The 21,998-nt window shown below is 41.0% G+C and overlaps 1 protein-coding gene across 1 annotated transcript in view; it reads right to left on the reverse strand.

Annotated features, from left to right (window-relative positions):
• Positions 1 to 21,998, reverse strand: part of piezo1 (piezo-type mechanosensitive ion channel component 1) — a 130,646-nt gene that overhangs the window by 6,248 nt on the left and 102,400 nt on the right. Inside the window, exons 30-47 of the mRNA XM_034682456.1 lie at positions 21,633 to 21,701; positions 21,424 to 21,524; positions 18,388 to 18,529; positions 16,070 to 16,132; positions 12,189 to 12,361; positions 11,971 to 12,080; positions 11,709 to 11,879; positions 11,275 to 11,533; positions 9,701 to 9,889; positions 7,835 to 7,972; positions 7,496 to 7,745; positions 6,241 to 6,361; positions 5,943 to 6,090; positions 5,098 to 5,250; positions 4,812 to 4,873; positions 4,469 to 4,627; positions 4,073 to 4,220; positions 242 to 430 (exon numbers count right to left, since the gene is read on the reverse strand). Of these exons, the coding sequence (XP_034538347.1) occupies positions 242 to 430; positions 4,073 to 4,220; positions 4,469 to 4,627; positions 4,812 to 4,873; positions 5,098 to 5,250; positions 5,943 to 6,090; positions 6,241 to 6,361; positions 7,496 to 7,745; positions 7,835 to 7,972; positions 9,701 to 9,889; positions 11,275 to 11,533; positions 11,709 to 11,879; positions 11,971 to 12,080; positions 12,189 to 12,361; positions 16,070 to 16,132; positions 18,388 to 18,529; positions 21,424 to 21,524; positions 21,633 to 21,701 (2,645 nt within the window). The remainder of the gene's footprint in view (positions 1 to 241; positions 431 to 4,072; positions 4,221 to 4,468; positions 4,628 to 4,811; positions 4,874 to 5,097; positions 5,251 to 5,942; positions 6,091 to 6,240; positions 6,362 to 7,495; positions 7,746 to 7,834; positions 7,973 to 9,700; positions 9,890 to 11,274; positions 11,534 to 11,708; positions 11,880 to 11,970; positions 12,081 to 12,188; positions 12,362 to 16,069; positions 16,133 to 18,387; positions 18,530 to 21,423; positions 21,525 to 21,632; positions 21,702 to 21,998) is intronic.

The raw sequence follows: 21,998 nt of genomic DNA on the forward strand, positions 1-21,998 counted from the left end.
TATAGGATTAGAAGTGAAGCCTTATCTAAAGCAGGTCCAGTAATCCACAGCATTTAACACACTCATGGATATATCATATAACCATAACACCTTCAAATATACATGCTGGAAGTCATTAACATGATGTTGTCAGAGTATAATCACTACCTCTTAAATGTCAGAGCCGTAGCTGAAGAAGTTTCATTAATACTTTAATGAGTATTTCCCCTGTAGAATGTAATGCTCTATTAAATGTATTTACCTCATATCCTCCCAGTTTCACAGTCACTGTGACATCAATGGGGTGGTTGACCACTCCCACCACTGATCTGACCAATGAAATGAACAGAAGGGGGAACCAGATTATGCAGATCAAGAAGAAGATGATGAGTCCACCCATGCCATATTTCACTATCTTCTTCTTCTTTTGTCCTTTAGGTTGTGGGTATTTCTGTGGAGGGGAATCACAAAGTTACCATCATGTCTCACAACCATTTCACAATAGTCACTGGACAAGTTAGCAGCTATAAATCCTGTAAAATCCAACTGACTCAGTCTGAGGAGTCCTCCAACTAAGTTTAGAAAATGCAGCCAAGATGTAAATACTGACATAAATAAACCAAATGTTCATATGACATACACCTTAAAGCCTCTGGTAACCCAAATCCACCTATGATATTAACAGTCACATTTACATACTATCATATATATCTAAAATATTAGAACTGAAGTTGAATCCATTTTTGAAATATTATCAGTTGAGTTTTTGATAACGTTCTAACGCTAGGATAAAGAAGGCGGGGTTGACTTGGATATTTATGACAAAGTACATATCTAACCAATCATAAATGAAACACTGAGTAACGTGCACACATGTTCAACGAAACTACTCCACTCCTGCTCAGACCGTCTCCTGACGTCTCAGCCAGCTCCCCAGTGTTGTCTTAGCTGTTAGCTTGTTAGCTTATCACGTACTGCCTGTAATCTGTCTGTATAGCTGTCTCTGCTCTTTGCACCGCTGTGCTCGTGTGTCCCTGACTGCACATCCACCGCTGAAGATGACAGCTTGTTGTCATTCTTCTGTTTTCTAACTGCCATGATTTGTGGAAACTTTGGGCCGCAGATGCGTTGATCAGCGGCCAAATGGCTAAAGCGGCCCCACACATGCTCGGCTCATTTCCCCCGGACCTGTTCACTAACTTTCCCCAGGACCGCTTCACTAACTTACCCCAGGACCGGTTCACTAACTTTCCCCAGGACCGGTTCACTAACTTTCCCCAGGACCGGTTCACTAACTTTCCCCAGGACCGGTCCACTAACTTTCATCAGGACCGGTTCACTAACTTTCCTCAGGACCGCTTCACTAACTTTCCTCAGGACCGCTTCACTAACTTTCCCCAGGACCGCTTCACTAGCTTTCCTCAGGACCGATTCACTAACTTTCCCCAGGACCGGTTCACTAACTTTCCCCAGGACCGGTTCACTAACTTTCCTCAGGACCGGTTCACTAACTTTCATCAGGACCGGTTCACTAACTTTCATCAGGACCGGTTCACTAACTTTCCTCAGGACCGCTTCACTAACTTTCCTCAGGACCGGTTCATTAACTTTCCCCAGGACCGCTTCACTAGCTTTCCTCAGGACCGATTCACTAACTTTCCCCAGGACCGGTTCACTAACTTTCCCCAGGACCGGTTCACTAACTTTCCTCAGGACCGGTTCACTAACTTTCCCCAGGACCGGTTCACTAACTTTCCCCAGGACCGGTTCACTAACTTTCCTCAGGACCGGCTCACTAACTTTCCCCAGGACCGCTTCACTAACTTTCTCCAGGACCGCTTCACTAACTTTCCCCAGGACCGGTTCACTAACTTTCCCCAGGACCGCTTCACTAACTTTCCCCAGGACCGGTTCATTAACTTTCTCCAGGACCGCTTCACTAACTTTCCCCAGGACCGCTTCACTAACTTTCTCCAGGACCGCTTCACTAACTTTCCCCAGGACCGGTTCACTAACTTTCCCCAGGACCGGTTAACTAACTTTCCCCAGGACCGGTTCACTAACTTTCCCCAGGACCGGTCCACTAACTTTCCCCAGGACCGGTTCACTAACTTTCCCCAGGACCTGTTCACTAACTTTCCCCAAGACCAATCCACTAACTTTCCCCAGGACCGGTTCACTAACTTTCCCCAGGACCGGTTCACTAACTTTCCCCAGGACCGGTTCACTAACTTTCCCCAGGACCGGTTCACTAACTTTCCCCAGGACCGGTTCACTAACTTTCCCCAGGACCGGTCCACTAACTTTCCCCAGGACCGGTCCACTAACTTTCCCCAGGACCGGTTCACTAACTTTCCCCAGGACCGGTTCACTAATTTTCCCCAGGACCGGTTCACTAACTTTCCCCAGGACCGGCTCACTAACTTTCCCCAGGACCGGTTCACTAACTTTCCCCAGGACCGGTCCACTAACTTTCCCCAGGACTGGTTCACTAACTTTCCCCAAGACCAATCCACTAATTTTCCCCAGGACCGGTTCACTAACTTTCCCCAGGACCGGTTCACTAACTTTCCTCAGGACCGGTTCACTAACTTTCCCCAGGACCGGTTCACTAACTTTCCCCAGGACCGGTTCACTAACTTTCCTCAGGACCGGCTCACTAACTTTCCCCAGGACCGCTTCACTAACTTTCTCCAGGACCGCTTCACTAACTTTCCCCAGGACCGGTTCACTAACTTTCCCCAGGACCGCTTCACTAACTTTCCCCAGGACCGGTTCATTAACTTTCTCCAGGACCGCTTCACTAACTTTCCCCAGGACCGCTTCACTAACTTTCTCCAGGACCGCTTCACTAACTTTCCCCAGGACCGCTTCACTAACTTTCCCCAGGACCGGTTAACTAACTTTCCCCAGGACCGGTTCACTAACTTTCCCCAGGACCGGTCCACTAACTTTCCCCAGGACCGGTTCACTAACTTTCCCCAGGACCTGTTCACTAACTTTCCCCAAGACCAATCCACTAATTTTCCCCAGGACCGGTTCACTAACTTTCCCCAGGACCGGTTCACTAACTTTCCCCAGGACCGGTTCACTAACTTTCCCCAGGACCGGTTCACTAACTTTCCCCAGGACCGGTCCACTAACTTTCCCCAGGACCGGTTCACTAACTTTCCCCAGGACCGGTTCACTAATTTTCCCCAGGACCGGTTCACTAACTTTCCCCAGGACCGGCTCACTAACTTTCCCCAGGACCGGTTCACTAACTTTCCCCAGGACCGGTTCACTAACTTTCCCCAGGACCGGTCCACTAACTTTCCCCAGGAATGGTTCACTAACTTTCCCCAAGACCAATCCACTAATTTTCCCCAGGACCGGTTCACTAACTTTCCCCAGGACCGGTTCACTAACTTTCCCCAGGATCGGTTCACTAACTTTCCACAGGACCGGTTCACAAACTTTCCCCAAACAGCTCAGAGTTTTGACAAACAGCTCTGTCTGACACCTGGAGCAGAGCTCCTCTGCGTGCACATACTACACTTCAGCCTCCTCTGCTTTGGGCGTCTCATGGTCCTGATGCCCCGGAGACTACAGAGCGATAAAACTAATAAATGATAGAAGTCCTGATTCTGAAGTATTTTGTGACTCAGCACTCAGAGACCATTATAAATGAATAATTTTCAGATTCTGGAGTTTTGATGTCTTTAGATTCAGAGTCAGACGGCTCAAACATGCAGGCTGTGAACTCTCTCTTGACCTGTCAATCAAAGAGTTAGGCCACGCCCACACAGTCCTGAGAAATGCTCTGACCTGTATGATAAGATGTTTTTGAACCAAGTTTTTTCAGAGTTGTGGATGTTTATTTCCACTCAGATCTTTGTTGATGCTTGATTACACATTTAATTTTGATATTCTATATACATTTTAAATATTCCATTTACGTTTCCAGAGGCTTTAAAAAGGGAGCTTTTCAGTTCCTTTACTACTTCAAGCTGGCCACAGTTGAACTGCACAACCACAGAAACCTTTCCACATGCTGAAGTAAAAAAAAGTCTGTTTGAATGGGTTCTTGTCTCTGTGCTCAGACATTACATACCTTCTCTGTCTCACGGCTACATTTAATAATAAAGATGTTGGCATAAATGTCCTCCACACACATCCAGTTTGAAAGAGAGAGAGTGGTGTCGGTCCAAACCCAGTCCATCACGGCTCGCAGCTCCACCAGAAACGGCACCAGACGAAACCTACACGCCCAAACACAGAAGCATCATGTGTACCATGTGTGCACAGTCAGATTCATATGAAGGGAACTTCAACATTTAAGCGCTGCAGTTTTTCTTTAGTACAAACGTCTACAATTTGTGGATATCATCCTTTTAAACAGCGACAAACACCAAGTGATGAAACAGAAAATGAAAAACATCATTGATTCATAGAACATCTGTACTGAATTTGTATTCTACTAAACAGCAGACTTGCTTTGCATCCATACCCTTGGAACAGAAAAAGGTTGAGGTGGTTGTATTTCTTGGTGAGGAAGTTTCCCAGGATGCGAGTGGGGTATCCACAGCGGATCTGGTAGGCTGACAGGCCGAAATAAATGCATTTGACAAAGTACCAGAGCTGGGCCACAAAGTTCTGATTGAACTTCCTAGAAAAAAGTGAGATTCAAATGATTTAATGGTGACTTTTATCTCTCAGAGAGTATACAGAAGCAGAGAAATGCATTTTACTCCAAGGTATTACCAAAACTTACATCGCGAACCACACCACTGTACTTCTTTGGCATCATTTTATGTGTATTACAATTATTATTTGATCTAGTTTTCCTGTACCTTTCAGTGACAGCAGGCAGGATAAAGAACATCCACAGGTGGATCCCAAACACAAGAGTCACCTGAATGAAAGACAGACAGGGGAAGGGAACATTACAGGTCACTTGTACCTTGTTTTAAGTGTTACATGAATTCTCTATCTTGGCATTAATAGATAAACTAGAAGATGTAGAGAAACCCTTTAAAGAAAGTCTGTCCTGAGAGATGTGAAGTTATCCTCCTCTGATCTACAACAACAACCAAATAAAGATTTTTTTAAATCAAAAGATGTGATCATGAGCTGAACCTGGAAGATGAGTTTTCCCAAGACAGCCTTGCGCAGATACAGGGCTCTGTCGATGATCATCGTGCTGAACTGGATCAGCAGCATAACCAGGAAGGCCTCAGGAACCTGGTCCTCTGACAGGGTGGAGGCTATATCGGCTGCTGCACTGTGTTTCTGAGGGAGGGAAAGATTATCAACATTAACAAGTTCAAATCTTAACACCACATGTTCTCACCCCAGCCTCGCCATAGTTTCTCTTTCTGTTAATATACACTACCAGTCAAAAGTTTGCACACACCTTCTCATTCAAGGGTTTGTATTTATTGTAATGCTTGTAAACACTGTAGATTAATACTGAAGACATCAAAACTATGAAAGAACATATATGGAATTATTGAATGAACAAAAAAGTGTTGAACAAAGTAGAATCTGTTTTATATTTTAGATTCTGTAAAGTAGCCCCCTTTTTCCTTCATGACAGCTTTGCACACTCTTGGTATTCTCTCAGTCTGCTTCATGAAGTGGTCTCCTGGAATGGTTTCTAATGAACATGAGCCTTGTCAAGAGTTCATTTGTAGAATGACTTGCCTTCTTAATGTGTTTGAGACCATCAGTTGTGTTGTTCAGAGGTAGGGTTAGTACACAATGGATAGCCCTATTTGACTACTGTTGTAATCCAGATTATGGCAAAACCAGATTATTTCATAGTTTTGATGTCTTCAGTATTAATCTAAAATGTTGAAAATAATTAAAATAAATAAAAAACATTGAATGAGAAGGTGTGTCCAAACTTTTGACTGGTAGCGTATATAATCAATACAAAGTTATAATAGTCATCCATCCATCCACCAATCTATCTTTCTCACCCCAAAAGCCCAAAACCCAAAGATGACGATGATGAAGTCGATGACGTCCGTCAGGAACATGAAAGCGTAGACGTCAGTGGCAGCTCGATATTCAGGTTGGAGGATACCCTTGAAGAAACACTGAACCGGCCTGTAAACACTCTGAACACTGCGGAGGAAAACAAAGAGGTGACATTTAACTCCTTCATGAGTTCATCAGTATAAAAACATGTTGCACTTCCAATATCAGAGATAGATAATCATGTCAGTGGATTACATTATAATACATATAATATCCTCCATGCTGCACCCAACTCACCCAGAGACAGTGACATGTTGGATCTTTTTTCCTATGGCCATCAATCTCTGGCTAGCTGCCTCCCTCTTCTTGCTTTTGTGCTTCTTCTTCACAGGATCTTCATCGGTAACTTCGTCCTCAGCTACATGGTTTGAAAAAGAATCAGAAACACAGAAGATATTAAAGCAGGGATTGTTTCAAAACAAGTAACTGTAAAGACATGACCACCATATACAGGTAATAGTAGGAGGAAGGACCTCCAAACCAGTAGCATCAACCTGAAAGTAACAGCAGTGCTTTCTGACAAGCTTCCCCTGATAGCATTGATAATTGGAGCAGTCGTTGCAGTCAGCTATGAAGATTCCTGTCCATCAAACAATACCAGTACAGTCCAGAATGTTGTCCCAGAGGAGTTACATGGAGTGCTTAAGCTGCTCACTCAACTGATGAGACTGTTCATCAGACTGTTCGAAGGCAAACGAGAGGTCAGAGTGACTCATTGCATTGATCAGTTGTATCTTACTAAGGCATGCAGAAAATACAGTGTCTATGTTGAAATCAGCTGCACCTTTATCAGCATTATGAAGCCTCTGTCACATTATTCAGTACTGCATTCTTCACTTTTCATACTTCAACACTAGAACGGTCATGGGGGGGGGGCTAACAAAATGCCTCGTTGAACATTGTGGAGTGTAGACTTTGTTTTTTTGAATGTTGATATTGGTGTTTGCTTGAAGTGTGTTTTGTGTTCTCTTTGTGATGTCTATGTCTGTGGAGCACAGGAGGAGCTGTGGAGAAGAATTTCCCCAAGGGGACGATAAAGTCTAAAATTATAGCAAAGAGAAGCACAAAGAGAGAGATGACTGCTGAGGAAGCCTGACAGTTGTTCTAGGAATTTTACAAGGGCAATCTATCTGAATAAGAAGCAGATAAAAAAGACTCGCAGTGGAAAGTTTCATCCTATATATAAATATACAGTTTATCCTTGAACAATAATCACATTACTCTCTATATAGGGTATTTATCATAACAGATAATACAGTGTGGAATCCTGCAGTCAAAATGACCTCTCATGGCCCTTCTAGGGAATTCTGTCCCTTCTAGTGTTAAGTTGTTACATAGATAGCTTTATGTAGGAGTAATACTGCTGCACATGCATCATTGTTTGATGGCGTGTGGGCCTATTGACTGTATTAGTGGTTTGTTAGATTATAATAATCTATGTTCAGAATCACACCTCTATCCTTTCAGTGAAGACACTGAGAAAACCACAAACCTTTGCTGTTCTGTGTTTTGGGTTGTTTAACTTTCTTCCGCAAGCGTGCACGACTACTTTTCTTCAGGTCTTCTTCCAGAAGCTCATTGCCTTCCTCCATTTTATCCTCCACAGTCCTGCTGGGAAGATTGGACATGTCCTTCAGCCCTTCCTCTTCATCTTTAGATTCAGTCGGTACTGGTTCGGCTGCATGAGGTTGCACGGTCGCATCAGTAGAATCGGTACTCGATTCAACATGATCCACAGCATCCTATGATGGATTTAAAAAACAATGAAATTAAAAAACATATTGAAAAAACAACTTAATAATCTGCTGATGATGGGTGCCGATGTGCCGACCTTTTCAATTCCATCTCCTCCTCCTCCTCCTTTCTTCCGACTTTCCTTTGCTTGTCTGCTGTTTTCTTCCTCATTACAACTTTCTTCTTGGGAAGTTTGCTCTTCTAGGGGGCCCTCGTGGTCCCACAGGCCGTAACGCTGTGCCCCCCCACCAAACACACACACAAACAAACAAACAAACACACAGAACAAACACAAATATGTGAGGCTGGAGTGATGGTGAAACATTGAATTATTCAAGGCCTACTTTGTCATGTTCTTAACTGAATTTAAGAAAGTTACTGGAGATAAATCAAAAGCTCTATACGCTCTATAAAGAACATGTTGCATAAACACAGTACATGTTGCATAAACACAGTACAACATCCTCAGGTCTCAGTTGTGTGTCATTTCTAAGTTCATTTAGTGGAGGGAGACTCTGAACAGAGGTGTAGCAACCTGCAGGGGACTGCAGGATGCAGCAGCACAGCAGTGTGGTACAGCAGAATATGTGGCACAGATTAAATGATGAAATGCAGGTATTGAACATTTACCAGTCATCTTATTTACTGAGATCAGTTTATATCTTAACTTATCATTTGAAACTTAAAACATCATTCATGTAATCTGCATATACCCAAACATGACAATACCAGGGTTGCCAACTTTTAGAGTCCGGCTGGATAGAGATTTTTTATGACATGGACCTTAGCACATACACTTGCATTTAATAATGTGCACTTCTATTTGAACACATGCAGATTTAACAGAAGAATGATCAGTGGTGTACTCTGCTTGAGGGACAGGGGCGAGGAAAAAAGAAGAACACTTCTTTTCAAACCTGATACTCGAAGTTTAAGGTTCATTTAAAAACATCAAGGCAGAGAATTAAGTGTTAGATGCTCAACATTTCTGGGGGTCTAACACTTAATTCCCTGCATTCTGGTGAATATGTACGTGACCATTTGTGCTGGAAATTAAATTATTTAAAAGGAAAATACAAAAGTATTGATAAATAAATAACAAAAAAGCAAATTCAAATCCCTGAAAGAAGCTTACATTATAGTAAGATCTGTTATTTTCATTAGGTATTTTAAAAACTGAGTAGTTCAATAAAAATCAGAGGTAAAAAAAAACACTCAAATCAAAAAAGACTTTATGAGGTATTAAACTAAACCCAAACCTGCTGCAGTCAGGGGTCCCAATCATTCAGGAAGAGACAACAGCGATAGCTTAGCTAAAATAAAGTATTTCTGCAGCCTTTTCAACATGAAGTCTTTAGTAATGTGGTGTTTTTGTTTGGTATAAATACATTATGTAGTGTGCTTACTGGTCCTCTATCTTGACACCCTTGCATTTAATTTTAATGGGTTAACACAATTTTCCTTTTGTAGTTCATTTTGTGACTTAATTCAACATTGCCTTACTTCAGTTTATCAAGCAGAACTTATCAGGCTGATATAACTCAACAGTGAGTTCAATCAATCAATCTCTATTTATATAGCACCAAATCACAACAAATGATCAGACTCTGTCCAAACAGAGCAGGTCTAGACCGTACTCTGTGTTCTATTATTAACAAAGACCCAACATCAAGACAGGATCAGGTCCAGTCCCATCTTACAGACAGGACTCAGTCTGATCTCATCTTAATTCACCATGAGCAGAGCACTTTGCAGCATTTAGCAAGTTACAGTGACAAGGAAAAACTTCCTTTAACAGGCAGAAACCTCCAGCAGGACCAGACTCATGTTAGACACACATCTGCTGAGACCGTGTTGGAGAGAGGGATAGAGGGAGATCAAGAGAGAGAGATAGTGGTGTATCATTGTGCGTTTGCTGGTTGATTGTGTAGTGTGGATGAGATCATTGGTGAACCTAACTCACCATGAGAAGAGCTCTGTGGAAGAAAAGGATGAGCAGCTGAAGAAGATCATATTTGATGTAGTTGTCAGTCTTCTCCAGGCCGAGGATGCGAGGTGGGAAGAAGGGTTTGTCTTCATTCAGGGTCATTTGATGCACACTGTTCCAGGGAAAGAACCCAAACTGGAACAGGTATTTGACAACCACCATCACCTTCAAAGAGGAAGAGGAGCACAAACAAGACGACTTTCAGACTGAAGAAGAAAACAGAGAAGGCAGCTGTGCCTTATTAGACCAGCCCGAGTATATGTCTTCTTTTCCTTGAGCCATATCAGACCCCCTGAATAAATAACAAAATATCAGACAAGAATTGGACAATATTAAACTTTCAAAACCAATAAACATAAAAAATGTTCATTTCCAACATTCAATGTGTTATCTCTGCATTATTATCAGTTAATTATAGGCTTTAAATGATTTGTAAATTCTGTTTTATCAACATTTTACACAGTCTCCTAACTCTTATGCAGTTGTAGTGGTAACACATCCGCGAACCACAACGGATGCTGCTCAGCTCGTCCCCTGTAATGAGAAATTTCAGGGAGGTACAGCAGGCAAGCTAGGCTACCGTTTCTGCAGACGGGGTCATTTCTGCTACGTAATAAAGCTAATTGTGAAAGACTCTGACCCGAGCACTCATCTTGGTTTAGGTGTACGCTCTACTGGGATTTTTTTCAGCACTGAAGGTTTTCTTAAACTGCGAGCTAATGCTGACGAACCGAGAAAACTACTTCTTGTCACGAGTAAGACTTGGTAACAGCAGTACTTCTGGACCTTTTGGGAATTAATATAAACCAGCGGTTCAAACAGGGCTGCAGTCTGCGACGCTCACCAACCAGAGTCCACTGTCATACTGAACGCCAAAATTAGTGTCTGACTTTCTTCAATGTTCAGGAGTTAAATCAGAAAACCTGAAAAAAACCAAGTGTGTATCCATAGTAAGTGTTTTTTTTATTGCACAGTGACACAACCCATGATCTGTACGGCATGTTTACATGATCAAAATAAACTGTGTGAGCTGCAGAAGGGGAAGACTGAGCTGATATAACAAACTCTAAACACGTCACTGTGTCCGCCAGGTGATCGTAGGCATTTCCTTCTTCACATGATGCAAAACTGAGATGCAAAAATGTCAAAATTGACACAGTGATGAACATTACCGGATTAGCTAATCAATGTGCTGCAGGCGGAGGAGCTCGTCTTTGCTGTGTCTGCAAATAGAGCAAACGAACAGTCTTTCTGGTGACAAAGTAAAGTGCTGAAAAAAAATCCCAGTAGAGAGTACACCTAAACCGAGGTGAGTACTCAGGTCAGAGTCTTTCAACATTAGCTAAATTAAGTGGCAGAAATTACCCCATCTGCAGAAACAGTAGCATAGCCGAGCTGAGCAGCATCCGCTGTGGCTAGTACAATTACTAGTCATTTAAAACACATTCTACCCCACTTCAAAAACACTGAAATATCCCTTTAACATAACTCATCTGCGTGAACCTGTAATGGTTAAAGGTTAAAAAGTTCCTTCTTCTTGGTGTTCATACCTCTGTGTAGACTATAGCAGTCATCCAAAACCTCTTTGTTGGTCTTGGGACAGCCAACATAGCCCACAGGAACACGAGTATGGGCAGGACCAGTGAAATCACAGAAGCACTGACCCCGTTGTTTAACACAATGATTAAATAACAGACTAGTTCTGAGTTGGCTGCCAGCAGGTTGTACAAGGAGAACAACAGCTTCAGCAGACGATTCTGGTTGACGTAGAACTCTCTGCTTTGTTCCAGCTCCTCAATGTAGAACTCCCTGCAAGGAAAGGGAAAGTCAGACGTGTAGATCTCTGTATCATCACCAGAGTTTTAAGAAGTAATACCACAAATGTAAGGGTTATGAAACAACACAAAAGTAGTGAGAGAAGGCAGTTTTCCTATGACTGATTAAATTGTCAGCCATCTAAATCCTGATGGTCCAGAGTGTCTACCTGTCTCCTAGCAGTTCACTAGCAGTTCTGGAGTGTCTGTGTTGTTTAGGTGGTAACAGTAACAGCTCTGTGCTGCTACATGGGGGTTCTGGACTCAGGTAGACGTTGCTGTTGAGTCTTTGCCTGGAGGTAGACTGGTCCGTCAAACCCCTGCTCCCCAGCTCTATGCAGCTGAAAAGGGGATTAAAACACACAGGTATCACAGACGTACATTAACAAAAGGAAGGTAAAATGGATTCTTCTTTCTCACTCTAATACGTACCTGTATTTGGTTGAGTTTTCTGCATCAGTCTCATCCAAACAGGTCTCCAGTGTGGAACTCTCGCTGCCCTGAGAGACCTGGTCGTCCATGGAGTATGCTGTTGTAGGATTCTGTCAGTCAAAGAGAGATACAGCCATGATGCGTGTGTGATTGTCTGTACCAAGTTCTACTCTTCAAACATCTGCTTCAGCTGAAATAACGTCTTGTCGTAGGTTTACCTGCTGTATCTTGTGAATGATGAAGTATCGCTCATTACACAGAACCGTGGATATATCTCTGTACTGTTTAGTCAACAGATTGAGCCACTGAGTCAGTCCGTCCAACATGGCTAGAAGTATGGCCCACACAAAGCGCAGAATATCCAAGATCCTCTGAACCATCTCGCCGTGACCTGAAGAGAAGAGGACCAACAGAGAAAAGGGATACAGTCAGGGAGGGAAGAGAGGAACAAAGGTTAAGGTGCATTTCGACAAAGAGTTCCGGGAACTTAAATCAATCAATCAATTAAGCTTTATTTATAGAGCACCTTTCATACAAATCAAATGCAACCCAAAGGGCTTTACGGTGACCGAAAACAAGAAAGAAGCAGAAATAAAATAAAGGCAAGACATTAAAAAACAAAATGGATTTAAAGAAAAGAGACTTTAAAATAGAGACTAATGCACATCAACAACAATAAAATATGTGTACTTAAAATAAGTTAAACCATCAAACTAATATCAAGAATATAAATAGTTGAAATTAATCAATTTAAAAAGGGTAAGGATAAGAGTAGAGAATAAAATTAAGGCCAAAAAAGTCAATAAAACTGAGTGGATAAATACAATTAATTAATAAATAAATACAAATAAAATAAGATAAACAGTTAAAATTAGTAAAATAATAAAGCAACATTTAAATCAATACAACAGTAAAAAGTAAGTAATACAATTGTTAAAGCCTACATAAAAGCCAGACTAAATAAATACGTTTTTAGTTTAGGTTTAAAAGTCTCAATACCTCCATCAGCTCCTCTCAGATCCTCCAGCAGGCTGCTCCATAGAGGATCTGAGAGGCCTTCCTGGTTTATACACTAAAAGCATTTCTGAGATGTAGTCTGGTGTGAGGCCATGCAGTGCCTTAAAAACTAGTCAAATAATTTTAAAATCAACACGAAAAGAAACAGGCAGCCAGTGTAAAGATTTTAAAACAGGCGTAATGTGAGCTCTCCTTCTGGCCTTTGTAAAAACTCTAGCTGTTTTGTATTACTTGCAGTTTGTTTATTGTGTTCTTTGGAAGACCAGAAAGGAGAGCATTACAGTAGTCCAGCCTGCTGGTAATAAAAGCATTAGTCTCTCTGTGTTGGTTCCTGTGCCCACATTGTTGTCTGTGTTTGGACCGCAGGCTGAATTAATTTCTCAGTCTGTTAGTGTCGCTTCCTTTATTATATTTTTTATCAAAAGTGTTTGAACTGAAGAAAAATCTGTCTGTGGAGGTCAGCTGATGAGCATTCACTCCTTCACAGTCTAATGGCGCCCTCTAGTGTTCATAAAGAAGACTAGCCTCTATTCACACATGGAAGATAAACAACTACAAACACAAACACAGACTCTAAAGTGCTACAGCAACAAACCACTGACTCTTTAGCTTACGGGTAAAAATATATATGTATTATTAAATGTGTTTTATGAATGAATTGCTGTCCATGGAATAATATATCAGATTTTTGTGTAAGGTTGATTTCTACTATCTGCTCTTCCTAAACCTATACCTCATTGTTAATGAAAACCTAAACACAGACTGTAGTTCTGCAATATCTGTGTGTTTATGCTTCACTAATAACGATGTGTAAGGTGTGTGTTTGGTTTTAACACATCTGTTTTGGTGTGTTGGTGAGAGTCAGGTGGATAGTGAGCTTTATTTATTTATTTGTTATTTAAAAGGACCATGCATATTAGTTAACACTTCTGTAAATATGCCAGAGTTAGCCAAAAGGCTAGTTTACATCCGTAGTCCCTTGCCAGATGTTAAAAAGGCTCCCTAAAAAGAAGAAAAATTGAGTAAAATAAAATCAAAGTAAGAAGGTAGAGGAGAAACCTAAACTCAAACAAACAAACAAACAAAAAAGAGAAGAAAAGAAAAGTACAAATAGCACCATATGATTAAGAATGACTGAAAGATAAATAAGAACATAATATGACAGTTTTGAGAAAGTGTCCATGGACATAAAATACATGGAGCAAGACAATCAGGAAGCAGCAAGGAGGAAATGTTAAAGAAGCTTTCTCAGAGCAGGGTCATTCATGCAGCAGTGATGGAACAAACTTTGGATCATTGTATCATGTGTCTATAGTTTCATTGGTTGCCAGTAATTTACCATTACAATTATTATTACTATCCTTTTATGAAGTTAACATTTGACAGGATTAAAAACATTTTTTAAATCCTGCTTTGGATTCTGTTGAATAAAGATTTGCCTTCAGCTCGGATGGTGTTGGACATATCATGAAGACAGAAAGTTTGTTCCAACTTATTTTATGACGCCTGGGTTGAGTGTTTAACAGCACACTTTGTTTGCTTGTAGAAACACCAGTAGTAAGTGACCGTAAATTACACACAGCTCCTCTCTGGATATGCAGACCTACGCACTGATCCTGCAGCTATTTATTGATATAAATATAAATAAATTAAAGGTATATTCTAACAGTCATGGGTGGAAAAAGGAAACCTCAGTTTAGACATATTCAATGATCTGTGCTCACAGGTTAAGCTCACTAATGTAACCCATTTCGGACTCTGCCTTAATCTTTATTAAGCTGATTTTATAAAAAGATTTGGTGGACCACACATTGGAGGTGTTTTAAATTATGCAACTGACAGTTTTTGTGTTATTCGGTCTCTTTAAATGTTCCCCTCCATGGGTCGCCACCTTAACATGGTGAGGGGACAGACAAAGTGCGGCCCAAGACAACTGATGGGGAGAACCACCGTGAACAAGTTCACCCTGTCCAGAGGGCCTTAGGGACCCACCCTTGAGCCAGGCCTGTGGGATTGGGGCCCGCAGGTGAACGCCGAGACGGCCGGGTCTTCACCCATGGGGCTCTGGTTGGGCCCAACCTGAATGGGATCATCCTCTAGTGGGCTCACCACCCACGGGGGAGCCACAGGGGTCCAGTGTATTGTGGATTGGGCAGCAGCTAAAGGAGGAGACCTTGGCGGTCCGATCCCCAGTCACGGAAACTGGTATTTGGGACATGGAACGTCGCCTCTCTGGTGGGGAAGGAACCTGAGTTGGTGTGGGAGGTTGAGGGATTGCAGCCAGATATAGTCAGGCTAACCTAGGCGCACAGCTTGGATTCTCATCCCGAGAGGGGTTGGACCCTCTTCTTTGCTGGAGTTGCGCCAGGTTAGAGGTGGAGGGCAGGTGTGGGCTTACTCATAGCTCCCCAGCTCTCTGCCTGTGAGTTGGAGTTTTCCCCAGTGGGTGAAAGGGTTGTTTATCTTCGGGCCTTCGGGTCAGGGATCGGGTTCTGACTGTTTTTTGTGATTATGCACCAAACGGCACATTATAGTACCCACCCTTTTTGGAGTCCTTGGGACGGGTGTTTGAAGGCGCCCCTACTGGGGGACTTCAACGCTCATGTGTGCAATGACAGTGTGGCCTGGAGGGTTGGATTGGGAAGAACGGCCTGCCTGATCTGAACTCAGGCGGTGTTCAGTTACTGGACTTCGGTACATTACTTGAAACAAATGTAAACCCTGAGTTCCTTCCCTTTTATTCAAGGCTGACGATGTGGGGAACTTTAAAATAGATAACATCAAAACAAACCGTTCACATTTGTGTGTTTGTGCTTTGTAAATAAAGTAAACTTGTTTATGCTTTGAAGAATATTTGAATGAAATGTTTCATCAAGCCGAACCTTTTTGACAGTTGATTCTACGGAAATAAAAAACATTAAATAATAAAAGTGCCATCCAATATACTTAATGCATTTTTGGGGACTTCAGGGGCAACGTTTACTCTCATGATCACAACAACAAACTATAAATGCCAGAGGGCAGCAACATGTGATGGTGAAAGTTTCAAAATAATCAGACCCTGACTGTAAAGTAAACTTACCAGACTCCTGTTCTTCCTCCCCCTCGATGACAAGGTCCTCCATCACATCATTGTCTCCACTCCCTAAAAGGGCAAGCAAACACACACACACACACACACACACACACACACACACACACACACACACACACACACACACACACACACACACACACACACACACACACACACACACACACATGATGATACATGATCAAATGATCAAGTATTTGTTTCACATCTGAACTGTCCATATGAATGTCTGCCCCCCTTCCTCCTTCAGTGCAGTAAGTGAGAATATCATTAAATCAAATTGAACTGAACATGAGATTCAAAGTTTGATCCGCTGTGTGAGGCTTCTCTTTGCAGGACATGTTTCAGATCAATACAATACAACACAATAGATCGCACAAAGTTGACTGAATCAATTCAACACTTCTCACCGTCCGTCTCGCGTGATGATGTTTTAGTTTAACCACAAGCTAATCAGACTTTCAGTTAAATAATCCAACCAATCGAAAGGCACAACAGGGAGGGAAGGTATTCAGACTTGATCACTTGCGTCACTAAAATGTCATTAAATACATGAAAAGTAGGATTATCATATAGTTGCATATGTATATGATCCAGTCTTTACATGCAAATATCTCATGTTTAAAGTCATATATAACTTTTATCACAACGTAGAGGTGGAGCTTTGGGAGGGCTAAACTTTCAAAGAGGGGCATCAAGATCCTGCTCTCCTCTCCCTCCAGCTGTCAATGACTTGCTGGTTAACTCATTCTTACAGACTTGCTTTTATGTGACTTCATCCTTTTAACTACTTTTTAATTGTATTTCTTATTTCTTAAAGTTTTTATCTAACTAATTAATTGTTTTTAATTTTATTTTGATTATTTAATGTTTTATAATTTATTTTTTCATTTAGTATTTTAATTTTCCTTATTTATCCTTTGCATTTTCTCCGATGTGAAGTCGTCCTCATCCTATTATTCAAAAAACCTCTTTTATTGTCCTTTTTGAAATTTTTTTTTTACATATAATTTCATTTTATTGACTGTGCAAGGGTCTAAATACGTCAGTACAATCTGTGTTTCAAAGAATGAAGAATCATAATTAAAAAAAGTAAATCTCACAGGTAGTTCTTTATTGCTGTCCTCTGATATTGTCCTTTCAATCCTCAGATAATATTTCACGAGTGTTTTCCACATGTGAAGCGTAGGTGCTTCCTTATTTTTCCAATTTTTCAGAATAAGTTTCTTAAAAACTAATGATGAAAACAGAATGTGACATCCAGACGGGCGTCTTACATTTCCACAGTTTTGGAAAAGACAAATCACTGGTGAAAACTCAACATTATAATTACATATTTTAGACATCCATGTTTCAATATTATCCCAAGCTGTTCTCATTTTTGCACAATACCAAAAGGCATGTATGAGGGAGTCGCTGTGGGAGTTGCATTTTAAACATCTATCTGAGCAGCTGGGGTCAAATTTATGGATTTTGTCTATACTGTAGTAAATTCTTGTCATTAGCTTATACTGGATTAGGCGCAGATTTTCATTAGTGCTTATGTTATATGTGAGTTTTAAACAATCCTTCCATTTTGTTTTTGCTTTTTCCTTTAATGCTTTTTTTTACTTATCTATTTTTTATCTATTTATTTTTGAAAAACCTCTTTAACAATGATTTATTGGTCTTTTGTCACACCACTTTATTCTGTTTAATTTACATGTATTCTTTTTAACCTCTTGTGTTGTATTTCATTTTTGCATTGTTAGAATTCCTCCTCTCTGTTTCCATCAAAAGGTTTATTTTGTTATTGAAACATGCTTGGCTTGTCAGCACTTTGTAAATATTTGATTTTAAAGGTGCCATATCAATCAAAGTTATAACTATTATTATTAGTATTGTTATTATTATTTTTAGTATTGTTTTTATTATTACTATTATTATTGTTTGATTTTTGTATTATTATTATTATTATTATTGTTGTAATGTATTGTTATTATTGATGGTTTTTATTATTATTATTATTGATGTTTTCTATTATTATTATTATTATTATTATAAAAATAATAATAATAATAATAATAATAATAATAATAATATTATTATTATTATTATTATTATTATTATTATTATTATTATTATTATTATTATTATTATTATTAAGACTTGTACAGCTCATATATCGTCACATGAATCTGACTTGAAGACATTAATAATGCCTCTCTGTGATTTTGGAGACACTGATGGTTGATCACTTCAGAGTGATTTGCTGCTTTGTCTTCTTTGATGAACCTGATTAAAAAAGGATAGCTTAAATAACATACCTATGACAGGGGACACTTCCTGTTGTGAGTTCGCTCCTCCCGTCTCCTTCTCTTTACTCTCAGATGCTCTCAACTGTCTCTGGTGCTTCTGTCGCTCTCTCAGAGCTGATTTCACACTCGTCACCCATGCTTGGTATGCCAACTGTGAGAAAAAACACAATAACAGTCAGTCCTCTATCAAATCAAACCAACTCTCCACTCAGCTACATGTTGCATATGCACAGGGACACATTTGGAATCTGTATGGGGCTTGAGAGAGGGTGTCTTCACTAAGAGAACTGTGATTGGGGGCTATGTCATAAACAAGTACTGAAAAAGTCTGTCACATTTTGGGGAATCAATGTAACATTAATGAAATCCTGCAAAACTCTTCATGTTAAAATCTCAGATTATCAGTGAAATGGGAATTACCATGAAGAGTGGAATTAACAGCACAAGGTCCCTGAAACAAATGTAAGCGACGTGGGTGTGTGAGGAGGAATAAATCAGTCCAACAACTTCTAAGTTTGACTCAGTGAAGTTAGCTCTTTTGAACAGTTAGTGCAAAAATGTAATAGTCCTAGAGCCCATTTTTATAGATATTTGCAGCTTAGAAATTGTATTGCCTGTAATACTGACCTCTTTCCCTCATGTCCATCCCCATCCCTTTTGGATGAAGTTTTAGTCATAAACCAGATTCAAAACGAGTTATAAGTGTAATCTATCAGCTGTTGAACACATATAGACTCATGAATCTGGAGTCACTCAAGAAGAAATGGGAGGATGATTTAGGTCAAAAAATGTCAGAAGAACTGTGGCAAGAAATAATTGACAGAATCTGTTCTTCTTCTATTTGTCTTGAACATGTAGAAGTTCTATTTAAAATTGTACACAATCTGCACTAGACTAAAGCAAGACTTTGTAAGATTAAGACAGATCTTGATCCCACATGTAACAGATGTCTACAAGAACCTGCCACTCTCATGCACATGTTCTGGACTTGTCCAAAACTGAAGAGTTTTTGGGAGTCCATCTTTAACACCTTGTCAAACATTTGTAACACTTCATTAGAACCATGTCCTTTTCTAGCCCTGTTTGGAGTGACTCCGGGGATCATCAGTTTGACTAAACAACAGACCAACATGATAGCTTTTTGGACTCTCTTAGCCAGAAGGGTGATATTACAAAAATGGAAAGAACCATGGCCACCTGTATATGGACACTGGGTAAGAGAGGTCATGTACTGTCACCACAGCACCGAAACAGCCCTCATCAAAGTCACCAACGACCTCCTGCTCGCCTCAGACTCTGGCTCCCTCTCAATTCTCCTACTCCTCGACCTCAGTTCAGCCTTTGACACCATCGACCACTCCATCCTGCTCCACCGATTACAGCATTACACTGGCATAACTGGTTCAGCCCTCTCCTGGCTCTCATCCTACCTCACAGACAGACAGCAATTCATCTCCATCAACAACTGCTCATCCCACTCCATTTCAGTAACCCATGGTGTCCCTCAAGGCTCGGTGCTTGGTCCCCTCCTTTTCATTCTGTACATCCTACCCCTTGGTCACATCATTCGCCATCATGGACTCCAATTTCACTGTTACGCCGATGACACCCAACTCTACCTTTCCACCAAAACAATCAGCGCTGCCACTGTTTCCACCCTCACCACCTGCCTATCTGCAATAAAATCATGGATGACCACCAATTTTCTAAAACTCAATAGTAACAAATCTGAAATCATCATCATCGGCCCCAAATCCCTCCTCCCCTCCGCCCAGGACTTCAAGCTCTCCATAGACGGTCACTCAGTCACCCCCTCCCCTCAGATTAGGAACCTTGGCGTCATCTTCGATCAGACTCTCTCCTTCCAACCCCACATCCGTCACATCACCAAAACTGCCTTCTTTCACCTCCGCAACATCGCCCGCCTCCGTCCCACTCTCTCCAAATCCGCTGCTGAAACCCTAATTCATGCTTTTATATCCTCACGACTCGACTACTGCAATAGCCTCCTGTATGGTCTTCCCTCCTCCCATCTACAAAAACTACAATACGTACAAAACTCTGCTGCCCGGCTACTCACCCACTCCCGCTCCAGAGACCACATCACCCCTGTCCTTCAACAGCTCCACTGGCTCCCCGTAAAACAGCGCATCCATTTCAAGATCCTGCTCACCACGTACAAATCCCTCAATAACCTGGCCCCCCCATACCTCACTGACCTTCTCCAGTACTACCACCCCTCCCGCCGTCTCCGATCCTCTGACTCCAACCTCCTCACTCCCATCACTAAATCCAAGCACCGTACCTTGGGGGACCGGGCCTTTGCCATAGCCGCCTCCACCCTCTGGAACTCTCTCCCCCCACACATCCGTGCTTCTGACTCACTTCTTTCATTTAAGAAACAGTTAAAAACTTACCTTTTCAAACAGGCATTCCCCTCACATTAATTTTTCCACCTCTTCCCTTGTCGTCTGCTTGTCTTGTATGTCTTTATTTGTATTTATTTATTTACTTGTAAAGCGTCTTTGAGTTATTTAAAAGCGCCATATAAAACTTAGGTATTATTATTATTATTATTATGTCCAACTAGAAAAGATAAGATACACTATAAAGGGATCAATTAAGAGTTTCTTTGACACTTCGCAACCTTTCTTAACTTACTTTAAAACTCTAAATGTTGACAAAATTGATCTTAGTGTGTAATATATAGATGTATGTGTATATGTGTATATATATATATGTACATGTATATATATGTTTTGTCATTTAATTTCTGACTTTTTCTTGTAATACATTAATAAGAAGACTTGGATAAAAACAAAAAACCCTGCAGCAGCTCAACAGCCCTGCAACAGTGCCCCCTAGTGATGTAACATGATACCAAAAAAAAGTGCGACTGTAAGTTAAAATCTTGAAAATGCTGGCGGTGTCCTCGGGCGGAGGTGGAATAATGAACACAGATAAATGTCTCAGTGATGGTAACCCTTGTTATTGATCAGATGACCTTGATAGAAGTGAACGTATCGTATAAATCGGTTGTCTGACCTGACAGGCAGTTTGTTTCTGAGGCCTTTGCTCTTCAGACTGGAGGTCATCTTCATCTTCACTGTCTGATTCAAACAGGTAGTAGTCTCCGCAGTGGAGCACTGTTGAAGAGGAAACACATCCCAGTCTCATTAAACTAACATGACCTGACTGTTGATCAGAAGATCTATTTCATTGATTGGTACACACAGAATTCTGTCTTGTCTCACCTGTAGCGTGGTCTAACCATGGCTGATGCCACTTTGTCTTTCTGGACTTCTTCTTGTCTGTCTGAATCTCTGAAAAGAGACGAGTTCATGTTTAGATAGAGAAGGGCTGTACTCATTTTAAAGCTTTACTAATACAGGTATCAAAACATTGAACTGTAACCTAAAGTCAGTTCAAAAGTGAAGAAGATTAAAAGGGTTGATTATAATATTAACATAAACGTAGTCAGGAAATGTAGCTATGCTTTTAGTCAATCAGCCTTCTCCATCAGAGCATCACGAGAATGGAACAACATACCAACCTCTATCAGAGAGCTCAACACATACCTCATTTAGTTTTCATTTGAAGCAGCGGCTCATAAGCAACCA

This window comes from Notolabrus celidotus, chromosome 4 (genome assembly GCF_009762535.1).
Source record: "Notolabrus celidotus isolate fNotCel1 chromosome 4, fNotCel1.pri, whole genome shotgun sequence".
In the NCBI taxonomy this organism is placed as follows: domain Eukaryota; kingdom Metazoa; phylum Chordata; class Actinopteri; order Labriformes; family Labridae; genus Notolabrus; species Notolabrus celidotus.